Here is a 20,768-nt window from a genome sequence, read left to right on the forward strand (position 1 = left end):
TCCAAAGCTACAGGATTAAGCTTACTACATTTAGTAACTTCAAAGGCTTGGCAAAAGCAAAACAGGATGGCCAATGGGATGAGGCTGAACAAGGCCAAGGGCAGGGTTCTGCACTTTGGCCACAACAACCCCAAGCAGCACTACAGGCTGGGGACAGAGGGGCTGAGAGCAGCCAGGCAGAGAGGGAGCTGGGGGTGCTGGTAGAGAGTAGTTGAAGATGAGGCAGCAGTGCCCAGGTGGGCAGCAGAGCCAATGGAATCCTGGGCTGGCTCAGGAGCAGTGTGGGCAGCAGGACAAGGGAGGTTCTTCTGCCCCTGTGCTCAGCACTGCTCAGGCCACACCTGGAGTGCTGTGCCCAGTTCTGGGCTCCTCAATTCAAAAGAGATGTTGAGGTGCTGGAATGTGTCCAGAGAAGGGCAATGAAGCTGGGGAGGGGCCTGGAGCACAGCCCTGTGAGGAGAGGCTGAGGGAGCTGGGGGTGTGCAGCCTGCAGAAGAGGAGGCTCAGGGCAGAGCTACCTCAAGGGAGGCTGTAGCCAGGTGGGGTTGGGCTCTGCTGCCAGTCAAGCAGCAATAGAAGAAGGGGACACAGTCTCAAGCTGTGGCAGGGGAGGTGTAGGCTGGATGTTAGGAGGAAGTTCCTGTCAGAGAGAGTGATTGGCATTGGAATGGGCTGCCCAGGGAGGTGGAGTTGCTGTCCCTGGACAGGTGTTCAAGAAGAGACTGGATGAGGCTCTTAGTGCCATGGTCTGGTTGATTTGCCATGACTGGGTGCTAGGTTGGGCTGGCTGAGCCTGGAGGTCTCTTCCAACCTGGTTGATTCTATGACTCTACAGGACGAGCAGACTAACACCTACGTATGTGTACCAATATTCTCCCGCAAGGAAGAAGTAAAAGGTGCTCTCTCCAGAACAAGTCTTTCCTGAGGACTCACAGGTAACTGATATCAGAAGCTGAACACCACCAGAGAGCAACTCACCTGAGACACGTGTCATCCTGGTGGAAAAATAGCACTGCTCCAGGTCCTCAAAGTGAGCTGTGAGCCGCTTGCGCCGCGAGGCCAGCGTACTGTTATACCAGGGCTGCTTCTTGGTCTGCAAGGAGAGCACAGTGCACTTCAGAGAAGTAAAGCCAGGCCTGGGCTTCAGTTCAACAGAACAGCTTATACAGTGTGTGTGAGGAGCTAGATGTGTGAAATGACAATAAATTAACATCTTGCCACTGCCAACAGGTGTTCTCAGAGTCCTACACTGCACCTTCCAACCTGACAAACGAGAAAAGCTGGGCTTGGGTTTCTTCCCCTGAGTCTACTCTGCTCTGCTGAGACCCTACCTGCAGTACTGCATCCAGTTCTGGAGATCCTATTCCAAGAGGGATGTGGATGTGCTGGAGTGTGTTCAGAGAAGGGCCAGGAGGATGCTCAAGGGCTGCAGCAGCTCTGCTGTGTGAGCACAGACTGAAAGAGTTGGGGCTGTGCAGGCTGGAGCAGAGGAGGCTCCCAGGTGACCTTCTTGTGGCCTTCCAGCATCTGAAGGGGGCTACAAAAAAGCTGGGGAGGGACTTTTGAGGATCTCAGGCAGGGACAAGACTGGGGGGAACGGAGCAAAGCTGGAGGTGGGGAGAGTCAGAGTGGCTGTGAGGAGGAAGTTGTTGAGCCTGAGAGCGGTGAGAGGCTGGAATGGGTTGCCCAGGGAGGTGGTTGAGGCCCCATGGCTGGAGGTGTTTGAGGCCAGGCTGGCTGAGGCTGTGGCCAGGCTGCTCTAGGGTAGGGTGTCCCTGGGCATGGCAGGGGGGTTGGAACTGGCTGATTCTTGTGCTCTTCTAACCCTGCCTGATTCCAGGATTCTCTGAATCTTTACAAATCTATCTATTTCAACCTCTCCTGAAGGCCAGATAGCAACAATCCACGGGGAGTCGCTTCTTGTATCCACAGAGCGATGGCAGAGCCCTAAAATCCTGGGCTTGCAGCTTCAGAAACCCAACACTGTACAAGAAATACTTCCCAGACGCCTGGCAGCCAGCTCATTAAAGAAGAGGTGTTTGCTTAAGAGTTAGTTACTAAATAATTTCTTTTGAAGCAACTCAGTAACTCTTTGCAAAGCTAAGCAAACAAGGAGAGGAGCTGCAGACAGCATTAAGTTCAAAGGTTAATTGAAAAGGAGTCCATGAAAGTCCTCATTAAAGTCATTTCCCAACCTACCCAAGCAAGTAATAGCGAGAGGTAGAAGCAAAGCATTGAAACTAAGTAAGCCCTCCTTAAACAAACCCAAAACTGCAGTGCTTCTCATTTGGTACAAGGCAGGTCTAGGCTGGATGTCAGGAGGAAGTTGTTGTCAGAGAGAGTGATTGGCATTGGAATGGGCTGCCCAGGGAGGTGGTGGAGTTGCCATCCCTGGAGGTGTTGAAGCAAAGCCTGGCTGAGGCATTTAGTGCCATGGTCTGGTTGCTTGGCCAGGGCTGGGTGCTAGGTTGGACTGGATGACCTTGGAGGTCTCTTCCAGCCTGGTTGATTCTATGATAGGTTGGACTGGATGACCTTGGAGGTCTCTTCCAGCCTGGTTGATTCTATGATATGATTTTTCTGCTGGTGTCAAGGTGGAAACTCACTGGCAGGCACAGCCATTCCCCAGCTGCAGTCATGGCTCCTTCTCTGCCCATATAACCAGGTAAAAGCATTCCAAAACTCGAGTTGACTTGGAGATGAAGTTGTCTACTCTCTGCCCAACCTCCACCAGAACTGCCCCATCCCTGCTGTGCACAACAGAGGTATCAGCTTACCTGAGAGCTGCCACTGAAGCCTGGAGGTTGGCTGTACTCCGTGGAGTCAATAATACTACTGCAAAACCAAAAGAAACACTCTGCTTAAAACCACTGAGCAAGCAGCCTACAGCATTCTGAACCTGTTTGCTATTGTCCCCACCTCCCCCACTTCACATCCTGCACTGTTATTTGCCTTTGACATTCATTTTGCAGACAGGGGACAGAAGGTGAGGTTTTTGTTTGGGGGTTTGGGAAGGATTGAGTTGTTTAAATAGAGGGATTTCCTGGAGCAGATTGCTGTCACACAGTTATGCCAGAGCAGAAGGCTGTCACACAGTTATGCCTAGTGCAACCTAATAATTTCTAATTAGAATGCAAAAGCATCACCTGAGTATGAAAGATGCAGGATGAGACCTCCTGAAACTGATGTGCTATAATGGCTTTGCTTTTTTGCCTTGCAAAAACAAAAGCAAACCAAACATCACCATACTGAAGAAACAAATTCTTTGACATGAAACAAGTGGTTTGGCTGCAATGTTGGTCAAGGCATCTGTAAGTCTAGAAGGATAACAGAGTGCTACAAGTACTTAAATATCTCTCTGAATGTTTTAAAGCTCCCCAAGAGGTGGGAAGAAGCAGAAACAGAAGATGAGAGATGATTTTCAAGTCTCATTAGTGGTTAACTTGTACAATGAGATTGATTTGGCTTCTGTTACAAGCAAGACAAAAGCTGTAAACAACAGGAAAAAAACCCTCTGAGGGCATGAATAAAAATCATTGTTTGCTGTGAGACAGTGCACAGGGAGAAAAGAGCAGAGCTGCTTTGGGCATGGTCAGGGACAAAATGAACTTTAAATGAGAATGTGGCCACATGAAATGATGGAACAGGAGATGAAGGCAGGAACAGCACAAACAAGGAGCTGGACTTGGAAGCAATGAGGAAGTACTGCACTCAGAGACAGCTACAGTGGCAATTAACAGCCAAGCACAGACCTGGAGCGGCTGCTCTCGTCTGGCTGCAGCTTGTCTGCTGATGTAGAGCCTACAGGAGTGCAGATATCATCTCCTTAACCAGAATACAAATTCAGAGGCATTCCTGTATGCTGCCTGCAGCCAAGTTAAACAGGCAGAGATGCACAGAATTGTTTCAGATGGCAAAGATCTCCACGGTGTAGACTCCAACTGTGGAGCCAACACCAGCATGACCATTAAACCACAGCCCAAAGTGCCATCCTTCAACACCTCCGGGGATGGGGACTCCACTACCTTCCTGAGCAGCCTGTTCTAATCCCTGACCACTACTTCAGGAATGAAATGTTTCCCACTGTCAGATCTAAACCTCCCCTGACACAATTTCAGGCCATTTCCTCTTGGCTTATCACCTCATACTACGCAGAAGAAACCAACTCCAACCTCTTCCTGTGCAACCTCAGGCACTTGCAGAGAGTACTGAGGTCTCTCAACTACCTGAAGGGAGGCTGTAGCCAGGTGGGGTTGGGCTCACCTCCCAGACAACCAGCAACAGAAGAAGGGGACAGAGTCTCAAGTTGTGCCAGGGGAGGTCTAGGCTGGCTGTTAGGAGGAAGTTCCTGGCAGAGAGAGTGATTGGCATTGGAATGGGCTGCCCAGGGAGGTGCTGGAGTCCCTATCCCTGGAGATGTTGAAGCCAAGCCTGGCTGAGGCACTTAGTGCCATGGTCTGGTTGATTGTCTAGGGCTGGGTGCTAGGTTGGGCTGGCTGAGCTTGGAGGTCTCTTCCAACCTGGTTGATTCTATGATTCTCTCCTCTACTCCAGACTAAATAATCCCAGTTCCCTCAGCTGCTCCTCACCAAACCTGTTCTCCAGACCCTTCACCAGCTTCAGTGCCCTTCTCTGGTCCTGCTCCAGCACCTCAATGTATCTGTACTGAGCGGTCCAAAACTGAATCCAGTAGTTGATGCATGGCCTCACCACTGGCACAGGGCCACATGCTTGAATGTTCTCCATTTTCAAAACAGGACAGAAGTAATCAGAACATTGCAGAATTTCCCTCTTGACTTCTTCTCTAACAGCTGCAAAATGAGGGAAGTGTAGGAAATGCAGCTACAGTGACACACCACATTTCAAACCCTGGAACAACAGAAAGGCAGCAACCTGCAGACCACAAATCCCATTTGTTACACCTTATGGGGGTGGGAGGGGGACAATTAGAACAAATGGAGAGGAAGTGGATGCTGGTTTTGCTAACTGAGAGTTACCAGGCAACTCCCTTTTAGAGCAGAATCCTTCCTTGCAACTCCTATTAAGGTGCTAGTTTGTTACCGTTGTTCCTGCCTGAATAAGCAGCCCAGGAGAAGCTGTTTGTTTGGATCTCCTGTTTGCAGCACTGACTGGCAGCAAAATGAGCTGCAAGCCTGGTCAGAAATACCTTCCCCAGAACTATCTGTTCTTTCCCCTTCTTATTGCTCTTCTGTGCTGTCTTAGTATAGAAGCTTCCCAATCTGCACCACTGTCAACAAGTGCTGTGCTATTAACTGAGTATTTCCTCACACTCTGTGCCAAGCTGAACAGAAATGAGGAGGTTCTGGAAGCTGAGAATGGACTGAACGTGAAAAGCTGCAATTGAAGGGAGGCTGTAGCCAGGTGGGGTTGGGCTGTTCTGCCAGGCAAGCAGCAGCAGCAGAAGGGGACAGAGTCTGAAGCTGTGGCAGGGGAGGTTGAGGCTGGATGCTAGGAGGAAGTTGCTGGCAGAGAGAGTGATTGGCATTGGAATGGGCTGCCCAGGGAGGTGGTGGAGTCACTGTGCCTGGAGAAGCTCAACAAAACAGCAGTGTGCACTTGCAGCCCAGAAAGCCAAGCAGAGCCTGGGCTGCAGCAGCAGAAGTGTGGCCAGCAGGGCCAGGGAGGTGATTCTCCTCCTCTACTCTACTCTGCTGAGACCCCACCTGCAGTACTGCATCCAGTTCTGGAGCCCCTGGGACAAGAGGGCTGTGGAGATGCTGGAGTGTGTCCAGAGCAGGGCCAGGAGGATGCTCAGAGGCTGCAGCAGCTCTGCTGTGAGCACAGACTGAAAGAGTTGGGGCTGTGCAGGCTGGAGCAGAGGAGGCTCCCAGGTGACCTTCTTGTGACCTTCCAGCATCTAAGTGGGGAACTAAAAAAAAAGCTGGGGAGGGACTTTTAAGGCTGTCAGGGAGTGACAGGACTGGGGGGAATGGAGCAAAGCTGGAGGTGGGGAGAGTCAGAGTGGAGGTGAGGAGGAAATTGTTGAGCCTGAGAGTGGTGAGAGGCTGGAATGGGTTGCCCAGGGAGGTGGTTGAGGCCCCATGGCTGGAGGTGTTTCAGGCCAGGCTGGCTGAGGCTGTGGGCAGCCTGCTCTAGGGTAGGGTGTCCCTGGCCATGACAGGGGCTTGAAACTGTCTGCTCCTTGTGGTCCCTTCCAACCCTGATTCTATGATTCTAAAAGCCTGGCTGAGGCACTTAGTGCCATGGTCTGGTTGATTGGACTGGGCTGGGTGCTAGGTTGGACCAGATGAGTTTGGAGGTCTCTTCTAACCTGCTTGATTCTGTTGTAGGAGATGGGATTGCAGCCCTGACATGGTCTCTTCCAACCTGGTTGATTTTATGGTTCTATCAACTCGGGGTCCTTTTTTTGCTATAGAAATGTCTGAAGGAAGATGAGGAGGGGCAGAGTAACTTCACATTTTGGAGACAGGAAGCAAAGAAAAGCTACAAACAATTAAAAGAAAGAGAATTAATGAAGGAAGCCTGTGATTTAGAGGAAGTAAATGAATAAGGGCAAGTCACTGGGGACCAGATAAAACCAAATCCCAAAGACCTCTGTTTTCTTGAGCTAAATTTCAAAGGCCAAAGAGATTTTCTTCATCTCAGCACAAGCCTATGCTAACCTTGCCCTATTTATAGGGCACATTAGTAACATTTTACACAATTCTATTTCATTAGCAGGGTGTTAAGCATGTGAACAAGTTGTATTCCCACTGAAAAAGAGACCATTTTAATTCAGTGAAGGAGTTAAAAAGTCACTGCAGGCTTAATAACATTTTAAAATGGTAATGAAGCCATCTCCAACTATATTTGTATTTCATTCTTAGGGGTTCCTGGCAATTCTAAAATGCACTTTGGAGATGGAATAGTTCACTACAAGCTGAAAAAGGAGGGAAAAAGAAAGAGCATAAAGCTACTATCAGTTGTTCTGCTGCATTCTTCTCGAGGAAGAATCAAAGCTGCAGGCTTTGAGGCACTCTCTAAAATCTTAATGTCCAAAAGATAATGAATTTCAAGCAGCAGAACTTCCTGGAGTCTGAGTTCTGGTAAATCAAACCAACTCAATTACTAGAATTGCCAAAACAATTAGGATAGGGAAGGGAGAGAAGTTAAAAGAGTCAGACAACAATCAATGCCTGCTCAAGACATTTCCTTCATCTACCATTTTCTTTTTAACCACTCATGGCTACATCTTAATGCAGGGTTCTGCACTTGGGCCACAACAACCCCAAGCAGCACTACGGGCTAGGGACAGAGTGGCTGAGAGCAGCCAGGCAGAGAGGGAGCTGGGGGTGCTGGGAGAGAGGAGCTGAAGCTGAGGCAGCAGTGCCCAGGTGGGCAGCAGAGCCAATGGCATCCTGGGCTGGCTTAGGAGCAGTATGGCCAGCAGGACAAGGGAGGTTCTTGTGCCCCTGTGCTCAGCACTGCTCAGGCCACCCCTTGAGTGCTGTGTCCAGTTCTGGGCTCCTGAATTCAAGAGAGATGTTGAGGTGCTGGAAGGTGCCCAGAGAAGGGCAGCAAGGCTGAGGAGGGGCCTGGAGCAGAGCCCTGTGAGGAGAGGCTGAGGGAGCTGGGGGTGTGCAGCCTGCAGCAGAGGAGGCTCAGGGCAGAGCTCATTGCTGCCTGCAGCTCCCTGTAGGGAGGCTGTAGCCAGGTGGGGTTGGGCTCTCCTCCCAGACAACCAGCAACAGAAGAAGGGGACACAGTCTCAAGCTGTGCCAGGGGAGGTCTAGGCTGGATGCTAGGAGGAAGTTGTTGGCAGAGAGAGTGATTGGCATTGGAATGGGCTGCCCAGGGAGGTGGTGGAGTCACTGTCCCTGGAGGTGTTCAAACAAAGCCTGGCTGGGGCACTTAGTGGTTCTGGTTGACTGAATAGTGGTGGGTGCTAGGTTGGCCTGGCTGAGCTTGGAGGTCTCTTCCAGCCTGGTTGACTCTGATTCTCTGATTATGACTCTAGAAAAGCCCCAAGTGCCCTATCAAATCCCAACCCTGGCGTGCTGTGCCAGAGCAAAAATCCCAAAGTTGAAGACACAGCTGAGATGGAAGCAGACAAGCATGAGAAGTTCTTACTCATGGTCTCTGTAACCACCATGGTCTAATCCACCATTACCTCCCAGCAGACCTCAAGTGAAGCACTTCATTTCAAAGGCATTCAAGTATTTTGGACACTGTCTTATATCTTCAAAAGCAAGAACTGAGGATGATTTACCCTGGGACATGAAACAGGCATAAAGGAATAACGCATTCTCAGTAGACTCAATCCACTGTAGGTCTCATGCAGACTATTTTTTTGTCCTCCAACTTTTTCCACTAAATGTCTTGAGAGCTCAAAATGTTATTCCAGCTTTCAACAGAATCAAAATGCTCTTTGGAAGGCTCTGTTAGCTTGGCTCAGGGGTACATTTCTAGATGGAAGTACAATCTTCTGGATTAGAAAAACAGAGGTGTTGAACATTTCAGATGTAACAGATTGAGGCCAGCCAGTGCTTGAGTTCCCCCCCCAAGCAGCACTGCCACAAAGCCAAAACCCAAGCAACCTCTTTAACAGCCAATAGCCAGAAAAGAAGTAGAATCTGACAGGAATCTGATCAGCTTCTTGGCAAAAGAGCAATAACCCAAAGCTAAATACACACCCGTGCCCAAATGAATCAACCAAAGAACAGATTAACAGACACTGTTCCATCCACCTTGGCCACATTCCTGTCCTGTCCCTCATGGTCAGCCAGGGATTCATAGAAGTATGAGGGATTCTAATCTTGGTGTCCAAAAGTAGCATCCAGGTAAGAAACCTTAGCCAATATTGTTGGGCTTACCAGAGCACTGTACCTAAGTCTCTGTAGGGGAGGAAATGCAATTGGTTTTCCTTACTTCTGGTTCAAAGCTGCTAGTTGTAAGAAGGGCACCACTGCAGTTTCCTAACAGAAATCAACAGTTCAGAGAACTGTGAAGATGTAGAAGAGTTGATAAGGTAATGGTATCACTTGGCCAAACAAAATCTGAGATTTCTTACCAATGAAAAAAACATACAAAGAAGAAGAACAACTGCATCCAGTTCTGGAGCCCCTGGGACAAGAGGGATGTGGAGATGCTGGAGTGTGTCCAGAGCAGGGCCAGGAGGATGCTCAGAGGCTGCAGCAGCTCTGCTGTGAGCACAGACTGAAAGAGTTGGGGCTGTGCAGGCTGCAGAAGAGGAGGCTCCCAGGTGACCTTCTTGTAGCCTTCCAGGATCTGAAGGGGGCTACAGAAAAGCTGGGGAGGGACTTCTGAGGCTGTCAAGGAGTGACAGGACTGGGGGGAATGGAGCAAAGCTGGAGATGGGGAGAGTCAGCCTGGAGGTGAGGATGAAGCTGTTGAGCATGAGAGTGGCGAGAGCCTGGAATGGGTTGCCCTGGGATGTGGCTGAGGCCCAATGGCTGGAGTGTTTAAGGCCAGGCTGGCTGAGGCTGTGGCCAGGCTGCTCTAGGGTAGGGTGTCAATGCCCATGGATGATCCTTGTGGTCCCTTCCAATCCTGACTGACTCTGTGATTCAAACCCTGGCACCTGCATCTTGGACACAAGAAGGATCTGCAATTTCATGAGGAAGAATGCAGACTACACAAGAGTCCAAACCAAAATCCACGTTGAAATGATGTTACTGGAAAGGCATTAAATCAAAGGAGACAGCAGAGCAACAGAGTCAATGAGCTGTGTATGTTAAATTTCAATTCCATAAGCCCATACCTTTAGAGATCCATGCTGAGTGGGGAAGCCAGAGAACACCATCAGATAAAATTAAGACCTTTCATATGCCAAGCAGAGCTGCCTAACATTCAGAAATGGTAGTATGTATTTAATACCACAGCAAAAGGCTTATGACTCAACTTAACTAGTTCCTACCACATTTTAAACCATCAGCTTTCCATCCCATCTGCTCTACAGCAGACTTTTCATCCTACTGCAGACTCAGATGGCTTTTTCTTCACCAGTAAAAGTTTGTTCCAATCAAAAACACGACAGGAAAGTAGTGTACAGCACTCAAAAGACTTGTGTTTGGGTCAAAAAACTTGTGGAGAGGACTAGCAAATACATACAGCCTGGAATCCAAGTTGTGAGTTGCAAGCTCCATACCTGTGTGAAGGTGAGGGAGCCTCAAACTGCGGCACGGTGCTGTCTTCACTGACTGGGGAGTACAAACCACTCATCTCCTGGAACAGAAAGCAAGCCACATTACAGCAAAGCTGGCAGGACAGGAGGAGCAGGCACCAGCTGATATCACAGAACCAGGCAGGGTTGGAAGGGACCACAAGGAGCAGCCAGTTCCAAACCCCTTGCCATGGGCAGGGACACCCTACCCTAGAGCAGCCTGGCCACAGCCTCAGCCAGCCTGGCCTTAAACACCTCCAGCCATGGGGGCCTCAACCACCTCCCTCCAGCAACCCAATCCAAGCTCTCACTACTCTCATGCTGAAGTTCTCCCTCACCTCCACTCTGACTCTCCCCACCTGCAGCTTTGCTCCATTCCCCCCACTCCTGTCACTCCCTGACAGACTAAAAAGTCTCTCCCCAGGGTGGAGGGATCTATGGTGGCTTTGCTTTCCCAAGCAGATAACCAAACTCTACCTACATTTAGTCACCTTCCATTATTCAAATCACATTGGATTTTCCTTTTTTTTGGGCTTATGATACCAAATGGGCTTCAGAAATGCTACAACAGCAGTGGGGTTTGCCCCAGGAGGCAGTTCTAGAGTTCTTACTCCAAAAACTGTTTGCCATCCAACTGTGTCTAACTCAGCACCTCCCATAAATACCACAGCACAAACTGGAACTGCATTTTTGAGATAGGTGCAAACTCATCTAATAGCCTTTGCAGTTAGAAAGGAAAGCTGGATGTGGGTCATGGCAAGAACAGCCAGAAGATAACAGGGCAAAGGTGATGTTGTGCCTGAGACTTACAAAAGGAATCTATCAGTCTTACATGGGGCAGGTGCACAAGAGAAACTTCACACACAAACCTGGTTTGGTCACTGCCAGACTACATCACTGCTGTGTACCCAGTATGAGATTGTACCTTTCATCTGTCTGAGAAATGAAAAGCTAGGCAGGATGCTGCAGCTCATTAGTCAGGGGGGCAAAGTGTGCAGGGCAACATTATTGGTGCTTTTCAAAGTCCCACTAGGGGCCCATTAGTTGTTAGGCAGAAAGCAAGATATTTGTGACAAGAGAGATCCCAGGCTTTAAAGGTCAGGACCAAGGTCACTCAGACACACCAGCCCAGCAGCCCAGCTGCAGCTCACTGAAGTGCCTGATTAAAGAGCAGAAAAGCAGCTAGCTAAATATTATTCCAGAGATTCTGCAGCTTTGGGAAGAGCTTCTCCTGGAACTGAAGGCCTAATATTCCCAGTCTAAAGGACACATGCTAAGGTGTATTTCTTTCCTGAGAGCTAAGAAACACTTAGGGGAAATAGGTTTGCAAAAATGCTCTTATCTGCCAAGTTACAACTCGTGTAGCTCTCAGCTGAAGAGAAGTTCCTGCAGTTGTCAGGTCTGTTTATGGTTTTATAAGTCATCAGCATGTGTATAAACTGGAAATGAAGGAATGGAAAAGGGTTTTGGGCAGTGGTTGTGCTGAGTGCTTGAGACAAGCAAGAAGAGAAGCAGACCTGCAAGCTGATTCCCCTCCAAGCTGCTTTATGGGAATGCTATTTTGAGAGGTGGCAGCCTGCTGCATTCCTGAAATACCAGTTTCTTCCTGAGATCAAAACACCAGAATGATGAGAGGAAAGGGCCAAGGAGAAACCTAAGGGCTCAGAAGGATTGAGCTGATGGGTTTACAAATACCTGGAGAATAATTCTTAGCATCCATCATTAAGGAATTAAGAGAATTCTCTCAGGAGGTAGCGGATTGCTTCTGCTCTGACATGCAGCAGGAGCTGGTTCTGCTGTTACCCAGTCCCTGCATTACAGCTCTCCTGTGCACTCCCCAGCACCTCTCCATTTTAAAGAGTGGCAGCAGGCTGCTAGGATTTACACAGCCAAAACACTGCAAGGTACAAAAATCCTAAGTGATGATCTGGCTGTTGATTTCTAGCCATTACTCTGAAATGCCTGCTCCCAACAAAGAGAAGTAGAAAGATATGATTATACAGCTCTCCTGTGAGGGCAGGCTGAAGAGTGGGGGCTGGAGAAGAGGAGGCTCCCAGGTGACCTTCTTGTGGCCTTCCAGGATCTGAAAGTAACACAGCTCTCCTGTGAGGGCAGGCTGAAGAGTGGGGGCTGGAGAAGAGGAGGCTCCCAGGTGACCTTCTTGTGGCCTTCCAGGATCTGAAAGGGGCCTATAAAAAAGCTGGGGAGGGACTTTTGAGGCTGTCAGGGAGTGACAGGCATTTTTGTTTTGAAGGTATTTTAATTCTTGGATGGAATGGGTTTGACAAGTACCTGTGTTACTGCTGTAGAAGTGTGGGGCCTCCCTCCATAACCACTGCTAGAACCAGCAGTTAAATCCACTTAACAGCAGAAGAACTTGGCTTCCAATTCCATCTTCTCCCTTTCTCCTGCTTTTAAATCAATGCTTTTAAATCTTGGGAAGGTTTAGTATGGGGCTGAGAAAGGCTTCACGTTTGAGCATCTCCTTAAGTGCTGTGGTAGTATAGGGCTGCTGAACGTGCTGCTGCTGCTGTAATTCTTGGTAGCTTCTCCTGTGAGCACAGACTGAAAGAGTTGGGGCTGTGCAGGCTGCAGAAGAGGAGGCTCCCAGGTGACCTTCTTGTGGCCTTCCAGCATCTGAAGGGGGCTACAAAAAAGCTGGGGAGGGACTTTTGAGGCTGCCAGGGAGTGACAGGACTGGGGGGAATGGAGCAGAGCTGGAGGTGGGGAGAGTCAGAGTGGAGGTGAGGAGGAAGTCCTTCGGCATAATAGTGGTGAGAGGCTGGAATGGGTTGCCCAGGGAGGTGGTTGAGGCCCCATGGCTGGAGGTGTTTCAGGCCAGGCTGGCTGAGGCTGTGACCAGGCTGATTTAGGGTAGGGTGTCCCTGGGCATGGCAGGGGGCTTGGAACTGGCTGCTCCTTGTGGTCCCTTCCAACCCTGACTGATTCTATGATATAAGAGCTAGGTTTCAACAAAGCTCCCCTCTTACCTACCTGCAGTTTGCACACAACAAGTAAATGAACAAATTAAAGTGCATCATCTGTTCATTTTCCCATTACTGACTCAAAGGCCATCAATTTAACACAGCAGCCCCACAGCAAGGCAGACAGCTTGATGAAAATGAAACACTGCCCGAGTCAGAACAACGCCTGAGCACCTCACCTCCACTCGCTTAATATCTTCTTCCAGAACACTTAGCTCCTTCTGGATCTGCTCCAATTGCTGTGGATGAGAGAATGAGAGAAGTCTAAATCAATCTGCACTGCAGCATCAAGATAAATGACCATCTTTTCACAGAGGTACCTGAACTACCTCAGCTGGCATGCTACACAACTGAAAAGTCGCTAAGCAGGAAGTTCATATGCGTAGATAGAATCATAGAATCAACCAGGTTGGAAGAGAGCTCCAAGCTCAGCCAGGCCTACCTAGCACCCAGCCCTGGCCAAGCAACCAGACCATGGCACTAAGTGCCTCAGCCAGGCTTGGCTTCAACACCTCCAGGCACAGCAACTCCACCACCTCCCTGGGCAGCCCATTCCAATGCCAATCACTCTCTCTGCCAGGAACTTCCTAACAACATCCAGCCTAGACGTCCCCTGGCACAACTTGAGACTGTGTCCCCTTCTTCTGTTGCTGGTTGCCTGGGAGAAGAGCCCAACCCCACCTGGCTACAGCCTCCCTTCAGGGAGTTGTAGACAGCAATGAGCTCTGCCCCGAGCCTCCTCTTCTCCAGATGAACATAAGTGCGCACACAAAGCACACTGAAGACCAAGTTGTCAACATGAAACAAACCCACGAGGCACTCTGACATCAAATCACAGAGCCACATCACTCAAATGCTATTATGCTCCTCTAGCATCTTTCACATCAAGCAGAAATGGTTTACAAACACTGAAAACGACTGGGAAATCACCACTGTCTCTCCTGGTGGGTTGATCACTTCATCCCTCAGCAAAACCCAAGCTGTTTAGCTAGAAGGGACTGCTCTTGCAGGCAGTTAGCTGACATTTGCCAACTTAAATCTGGTGATGAAATTCTTGGATTGGCAAAAAAAAAATCCCACCCATCTCTGAGGACTAGAGAAAGATTCACTCCTGGCACATGACATTTCTTTCAGGAGTGTGATACTTACCTCAGATGACACCACAAAATGCAGTCAGTTTGAGGGATAGCCCTGAAAGGGGCAGAAAAGGACTTCCCCTCTCAGTTGCCAACAACTCCTTTCCCCTTTTTTGTGGCATATGTAATGTTTTTTTGGCCTTTCAATTAGTTTTCTATCAGTCAGCAACCTGGCTTTGCACATCTCTAGCAACTCTGAAGTCACAGACTTGACAGCTGTTTACCCCTAAGTGACATGGCAAAAAGGGACCTTGTTAAATCAGGGCAGAGCTCATTGCTGTCTGCAGCTCCCTGAAGGGAGGCTGTAGCCAGGTGGGGTTGGGCTCTGCTGCCAGGCAAGCAGCAACAGAAGAAGGGGACACAGCCTCAAGCTGTGCCAGGGGAGGTCTAGGCTGGATGTTAGGAGGAAGTTGTTGGCAGAGAGAGTGATTGGCATTGGAATGGGCTGCCCAGGGAGGTGGTGGAGTCTCTGTGCCTGGAGGTGTTGAAGCAAAGCCTGGCTGAGGCACTTACTGCCATGTTCTGGTTGCTTGGCCAGGGCTGGGTGCTAGGTTGGCCTGGATGAGCTTGGAGCTCTCTTCCAAGCTGGTTGATTCTATAATGCCAGCCAGCTCTAATTGCCACCCCTCATTCTACAGATAAGTCCTATCCAAACATCCACAGAAACTATAGGCTGAAGATTGAGCCTTGCAAGACTCAAACTTCTCTAGGCCAGAGCTCCAAGCTTAGACAAAACTCAGCTCCATGTGAGTCTGGTTCACTAAGACATACATCTAATAAACATGATTACAAGTGGAATTCAATCTGATTCTCTTCTGTGCTAGTTTGAGCCTAGCTGGGATACTTTGGTGAGAAGAATTAGATGCTAGGCTGTGAAAAGGAAACAATGCTGATGTCTGCTGCACTCATAGGCTTGCTGAGATGGATAAAAACAAGAACACAAATACAGATAACAGAGTTGCTTTTTGGTTGCCTCTCTTCTCTCTCTCTAACCTGTTGTCTGTGTAACTAATCCCTCTGCTTCCTAACCCCCTTGGCTGACTCTCACCTTGAACATAAGGCAAAATCTGGGATAAGGTAGAGGGGTGTAGAGGAGGTGGAAAGGTGGTTGGGAGCCCCTCCTGGGGACTCTGGTTGCTGGGAGGGCTGCTGTGTTCCTGGATTACTTTTTAACTCTAGTATAGCTGTAGAGATTGTAAATACCTGCTTGGATGTTGTGCTAAGCTGTAAACATAAAGCTTCACACTTTAATTTCCAGCCCCTGAGCCTAGCCTGGGTGATTTTCTTCAGTGTGAGGGGGGCAGGTAAGACCCAAACCATCACATCTTCAACTCACAGTAAATATGCACAGACAACCAGCACCGTGGCCTGTGACCAGGAGCTGTTACCAAGTCCACTGAAAGCTGAAGCATTACATATCCCTTAAAGGGGAGACAGATCTTTGTCATTTGGAATTTATAAAGGAACATTAAAGTGCCCAAACCCAAAGGCAACAGCACTCCAAGACATCACCACAATCAGTGTGAGATGTTCCCAAGAATGCTTGACAAGTTACTGCCAAAGACTTATTCACTCAAGTGCTGGAGCTTGACTCAAAGTGGCAAAAAGTATTGCCCAAGGAACATGCTCACCACTTAAGCTTCCATTGCTGATCAGCATTCCAAGTACTGCTCTGCCTTAGCTAATCTACCTCTTTACCTTCTCAACGCTGAAAGAAATAATGACAGCTTGTCCCCTAAGACAGAAGAAAAGGCTACTGGGTCCACACCTACTTCTAACATAGGATCAGACAGGATTGGAAGGGACCACAAGGATCAGCCAGTTTCAAACCCCCAGGCTGATCTAGGGACACCCTACCCTAGAGCAGCCTGGCCACAGCCTCAGCCAGCCTGGACTTAAACACCTACAGCCATAGGAGGTGTTCAAGAAAAGACTGGATGAGGCACTTAGTGCCATGGTCTGCTTGATTGGGTGGGGCTGGGGGATAGGTTGGACTGGATGAGCTTGGAGGTCTATTCCAACCTGGTTGATTCTATGGGGCCTCAACCACCTCCCTGGGCAACCCATTCCAGCCTCTCACCACTCTCAGGCTCAACAACTTCCTCCTCACAGCCACTCTGACTCTCCCCACCTCCAGCTTTGCTCCATTCCCCCCAGTCCTGGCACTCCCTCACAGCCTCAAAAGTCCCTCCCCAGCTTTTTTGTAGCCCCCTTCAGATCCTGGAAGGCCACAAGAAGGTCACCTGGGAGCCTCCTCTGCTCCAGCCTGCACAGCCCCAACTCTTTCAGGCTGTGCTCACAGCAGAGCTGCAGCAGCCTCTGAGCATCCTCCTGGCCCTGCTCTAGACACACTCCAGCATCTCCACATCCCTCTTGTCCCAGGGGCTCCAGAACTGGATGCAGTACTCCAGGTGGGGTCTCAGCAGAGCACAGCAGAGGGGGAGAATCACCTCCCTGGCCCTGCTGGCCACACTTCTGCTGCTGCAGCCCAGGCTCTGCTTGGCTCTCTGGGCTGCAAGTGCACACTGCTGGCTCCTGCTGAGCTTCTCCTCCAGCAGCACCCCCAAGTCCCTCTCCTCAGGGCTGCTCTGCAGCCACTCACTGCCCAGCCTGGATCTGTGCTTGGCATTGCCTCCACCCAGCCTCAGGACCTTGCACTTGGCCTTGTTGAACCTCCTGAGGCTGGCTTGTGCCCACCTCTGCAGCCTGTCCAGGTCCCTCTGGATGGATCCTGCCCTCCAGCCTGGCTGCTGCACCACACAGCTTGGTGTGGGCAGCAAACTTGCTGAGGCTGCACTTAATGCCTCTGTCCATGGCCCCCACAAAGATGTTGAACAAGACTGGTGCCAGGACTGATCCCTGAGGGATTCCGCTTGCCACTGGCCTCTACTTGGGCATGGAGCCATTGACAGCCACCCTTTGGGTGCAGCCATCAAGCCAGTTCTTTATCCATCTCATGCTCCACCCCTCAAACCCACGTTTCAGGGATGCTTCTCCTTGGAGTAAGCTGACACTGTATTTATATCCTCATCTCTCCACTCTGAAGGCTTCAGTTGATGTTTAATTTGAATCACAGACAGCACAAGTGTAATGATTTCAAACTAGACTGCCACAGATAATTTACAAACCACCACACCAGAACAGATAATTCCATTTTCACTTGCAAAAGCTACAAGTGAGACTAGCAGGTGGTGCTGCAGCTCCAAGATTAGTGGTAAAGTGAAGCGAGGCTTGCCCAGCATGGGGCCTGCCTGCACTCAGCTCCTGCAGACAAAGAGCATTAGCTGCCCACTTTCAGAAATCCCATTGAAAAAGAAGTTACACACTCACAAGTCCCAAAATTGCAGCAAGGAAGCCTACAATGCACTGGCTCTCAGCCAAAGTGGACAACTGAGAATAGTTGACCCTTGCTGCCATCACGTAAACAGGAGACCTTTTGATAGGAACAAGAGCAGAGACCTTTTTATTGCCCAACTTTTAACTATTTATGCAGTCAGAAGCACAAGATCAGGGCCTTCATTTACCAACTCTTCCTTCTAGTTACATTAAGCAACATACCCACCATAAACTTAACAGCAAGCCTAAAACCTGGGCAAATTCATGCTTATCTTCATCAACTCAGAGAATCCTCGAAGGGACCTTACAGATCAACTACTTCCAACCACTGGGTCATGGGCAGGGACACCTTCTGCAGCACCAGGATGCTGCAAGCCTCATTAAACCTGGCCTTGAACACCTCCAGGGAGGAGACATCCACAACTTCCTTGTCTGAGTGTCTCATTATCCTCACTGCAAAGAATTTCTTCCTCAGTCTCAGCATCCTCACTGCAAAGAATTTCTTCCTCAGTCTCAGCATCCTCACTGCAAAGAATTTCTTCCTCAGTCTCAGCATCCTCACTGCAAAGAATTTCTTCCTCAGTCTCAGCATCCTCACTGCAAAGAATTTCTTCCTCAGTCTCAGCATCCTCACTGCAAAGAATTTCTTCCTCAGTCTCAGCATCCTCACTGCAAAGAATTTCTTCCTAATCTCCACACTAAATATCCTCTCCTCAAACTTCATCCTATCACCACAAGCCCTGGTAAAAGCCATTTTTAAAGACCCTGCTACTACCATGAGTATCAAATGAGTTACCAATGCTTATACCAAGAGCTTTTCAGTAGGCTGGCTCAAGGGTTGTGCAGCCTGCAGCAGAGGAGGCTCAGGGCAGACCTCATTGCTGTCTACAACTCCCTGAAGGGAGGCTGTAGCCAGGTGGGGTTGGGCTCTGCTGCCAGGCAAGCAGCAACAGAAGAAGAGGACAGAGTCTCAAGCTGTGCCAGGGGAGGTCTAGGCTGGATGTTAGGAGGAAGTTGTTGGCAGAGAGAGTGATTGGCATTGGAATGGGCTGCCCAGGGAGGTGGTGGAGTTGCTGTGCCTGGAGGTGTTGAAGCCAAGCCTGGCTGGGGCACTCAGTGCCATGGTCTGGTTGACTGGATAGGGCTGGGTGCTAGGTTGGCCTGGATGAGCTTGGAGCTCTCTTCCAAATTGCCTGATTCTTTGATTTGATTTTTCTGCTGGTGTCAAGGTGAAAACTCACTATCAGGCACAGCCATGGCTCCTCTTTGCCCATATAACCAGGTAGAAGCATTCCTAAACTCAAGGTTTTTTTAACTATTACTACCATAGAATCAACCAGGTTGGAAGAGACCTCCAAGTTCATACAGTCCAACCTATTTCCCCAGCCCTATCCAGTCACCCAGACCATGGCACTAAAGGCCTCATCCAGGAGATGAAGAATATGAAGAATACTTCTCTAAGCATTCCATGGTTTAGCTTTAATCAATCAGAGAGCTTAAATCAGTCCACATTCATTCCAATTAAACTTTGACAAATGAGACTACTGATTTATAATTGCCAGTCATTGAGGGACATTTAAGGGAAGTAAAATGAATTATAGTCCTTGCAGCAGGATCCAGATTTATGGGCCTATAATTTGATATTCTCGATGCTGGACACAAAAAACAAGCCAAGTCCTGTCCCAGTGACAGACAAAATCATGCCTGTCAACCTTTAAGTCAGCAAAAACACTTTGAATGAACACCAAAATGTATGCTAAGCTACCAGCACATACTATTAAGTCTGTTCAAAGACAGACACCTGCTCAGAACTGACAGGACAAGGAAAAGCCTTCCATGCAGCAGTTAAACCTCCTTATTTCAACCCCACTGAATGACATCCAGTGAGTAGGTGCAGACTGCTGTGGTCCCAAGTTGCACATACAACAGGACAAAGACCTCAAAATAGTCTATTTCTTATCATAGAATCAGCCTGGTTGGAAGAGAGCTCCCAGCTCAGCCAGTCCAACCTAGCACCCAGCCCTGCCCAAGCAACCAGACCATGGCACTAAGTGCCTCAGCCAGGCTTGGCTTCAACACCTGTCCAGGGACAGACTCCACCACCTCCCTGGGCAGCCCATTCCAATGCCAATCACTCTCTCTGCCAACAGCTTCCTCCTAACAGCCAGCCTAGACCTCCTCTGACACAACTCCAAACTGTGTCCTTGTGTTCCCTTGCTGCTTGCCTGGCAGCAGAGCCCAACCCCACCTGGCTACAGCCTCCCTTCAGGGAGCTGCAGACAGCAATGAGCTCTGCCCTGAGCCTCCTCTGCTGCAGGCTGCACACCCCCAGCTCCCTCAGCCTCTCCTCACAGGGCTCTGCTCCAGGCCCCTCCCCAGCCTTGCTGCCCTTCTCCAAACACCTTCCAGCACCTCCACATCTTGAATTGAGGAGCCCAGAACTGACACAGCACTCCAGGGGTGGCCTGAGCAGTACTGAGCACAGGGGCACAAGAACCTCTCTTGTCCTGCTGCCCACACTGCTCCTGAGCCAGCCCAGGATGCCATTGGCTCTGCTGCCCACCTGGGCACTGCTGACTCAGCTTCAGCTCCTCTCTGCCAGCACCCCCAGCTCCCTCTCTGCCTGGCTGCTCTCAGCCACTCTGGCCCCAGCCTGCAGTGCTGCTTGGGGTTGTTGTGGCCAAAGTGTAGAACCCTGCACTTGGTCTTGTTTACTCTCATCCCATTGGCCTCTGCCCATCCAGCCTGGCCAGGTCCCTCTGCAGGGCTCTGCTACCCTCCCACAGCTCCACACCTGCTCCTAGCTTAGTGTCTCTGCAAACTTACTGATGCAGGACTCAATCCCCTGCTCCAGAATATCAATAAAGATGTTGAAGAGGACTGGGCCCAGCACTGATCCTTGGGGAACACCACTAGTGTTAGCTGCCAGCTGGATATGGCACCATTCACCACAACTCCAGAAAAGGGATTTCAAGACATTTGAGTCAAGATGTAGCAAATGCAGGCTCATATTGATCTTTCTTTATGGGTAAACTTCCAGATCCAAACCCTATTCATAAAGCAGCTCCCCCTAAAATCCTTTGGTTTGAACCTGAAGCTATGTTATGTACATATATAAAGAGCTCTTTAGTGATAACTGTCAGCCTTGGACTATGGATGAAGTGAAAT

At 49.6% G+C, this 20,768-nt stretch overlaps 1 protein-coding gene across 3 annotated transcripts in view; it reads right to left on the reverse strand.

Moving 5' to 3' along the window:
* COP1 (COP1 E3 ubiquitin ligase) overlaps positions 1-20,768 on the reverse strand; it is a 204,952-nt gene that overhangs the window by 157,032 nt on the left and 27,152 nt on the right. For all 3 annotated transcript variants that reach the window (XM_064148123.1, XM_064148121.1, XM_064148124.1), the window contains exons 7-10: positions 13,308-13,367; positions 10,130-10,206; positions 2,778-2,835; positions 979-1,093 (exon numbers count right to left, since the gene is read on the reverse strand). In XM_064148123.1, the coding sequence (XP_064004193.1) occupies positions 979-1,093; positions 2,778-2,835; positions 10,130-10,206; positions 13,308-13,367 (310 nt within the window). The remainder of the gene's footprint in view (positions 1-978; positions 1,094-2,777; positions 2,836-10,129; positions 10,207-13,307; positions 13,368-20,768) is intronic.

This window comes from Pogoniulus pusillus, chromosome 8 (assembly GCF_015220805.1).
Source record: "Pogoniulus pusillus isolate bPogPus1 chromosome 8, bPogPus1.pri, whole genome shotgun sequence".
Lineage (NCBI taxonomy): Eukaryota > Metazoa > Chordata > Aves > Piciformes > Lybiidae > Pogoniulus > Pogoniulus pusillus.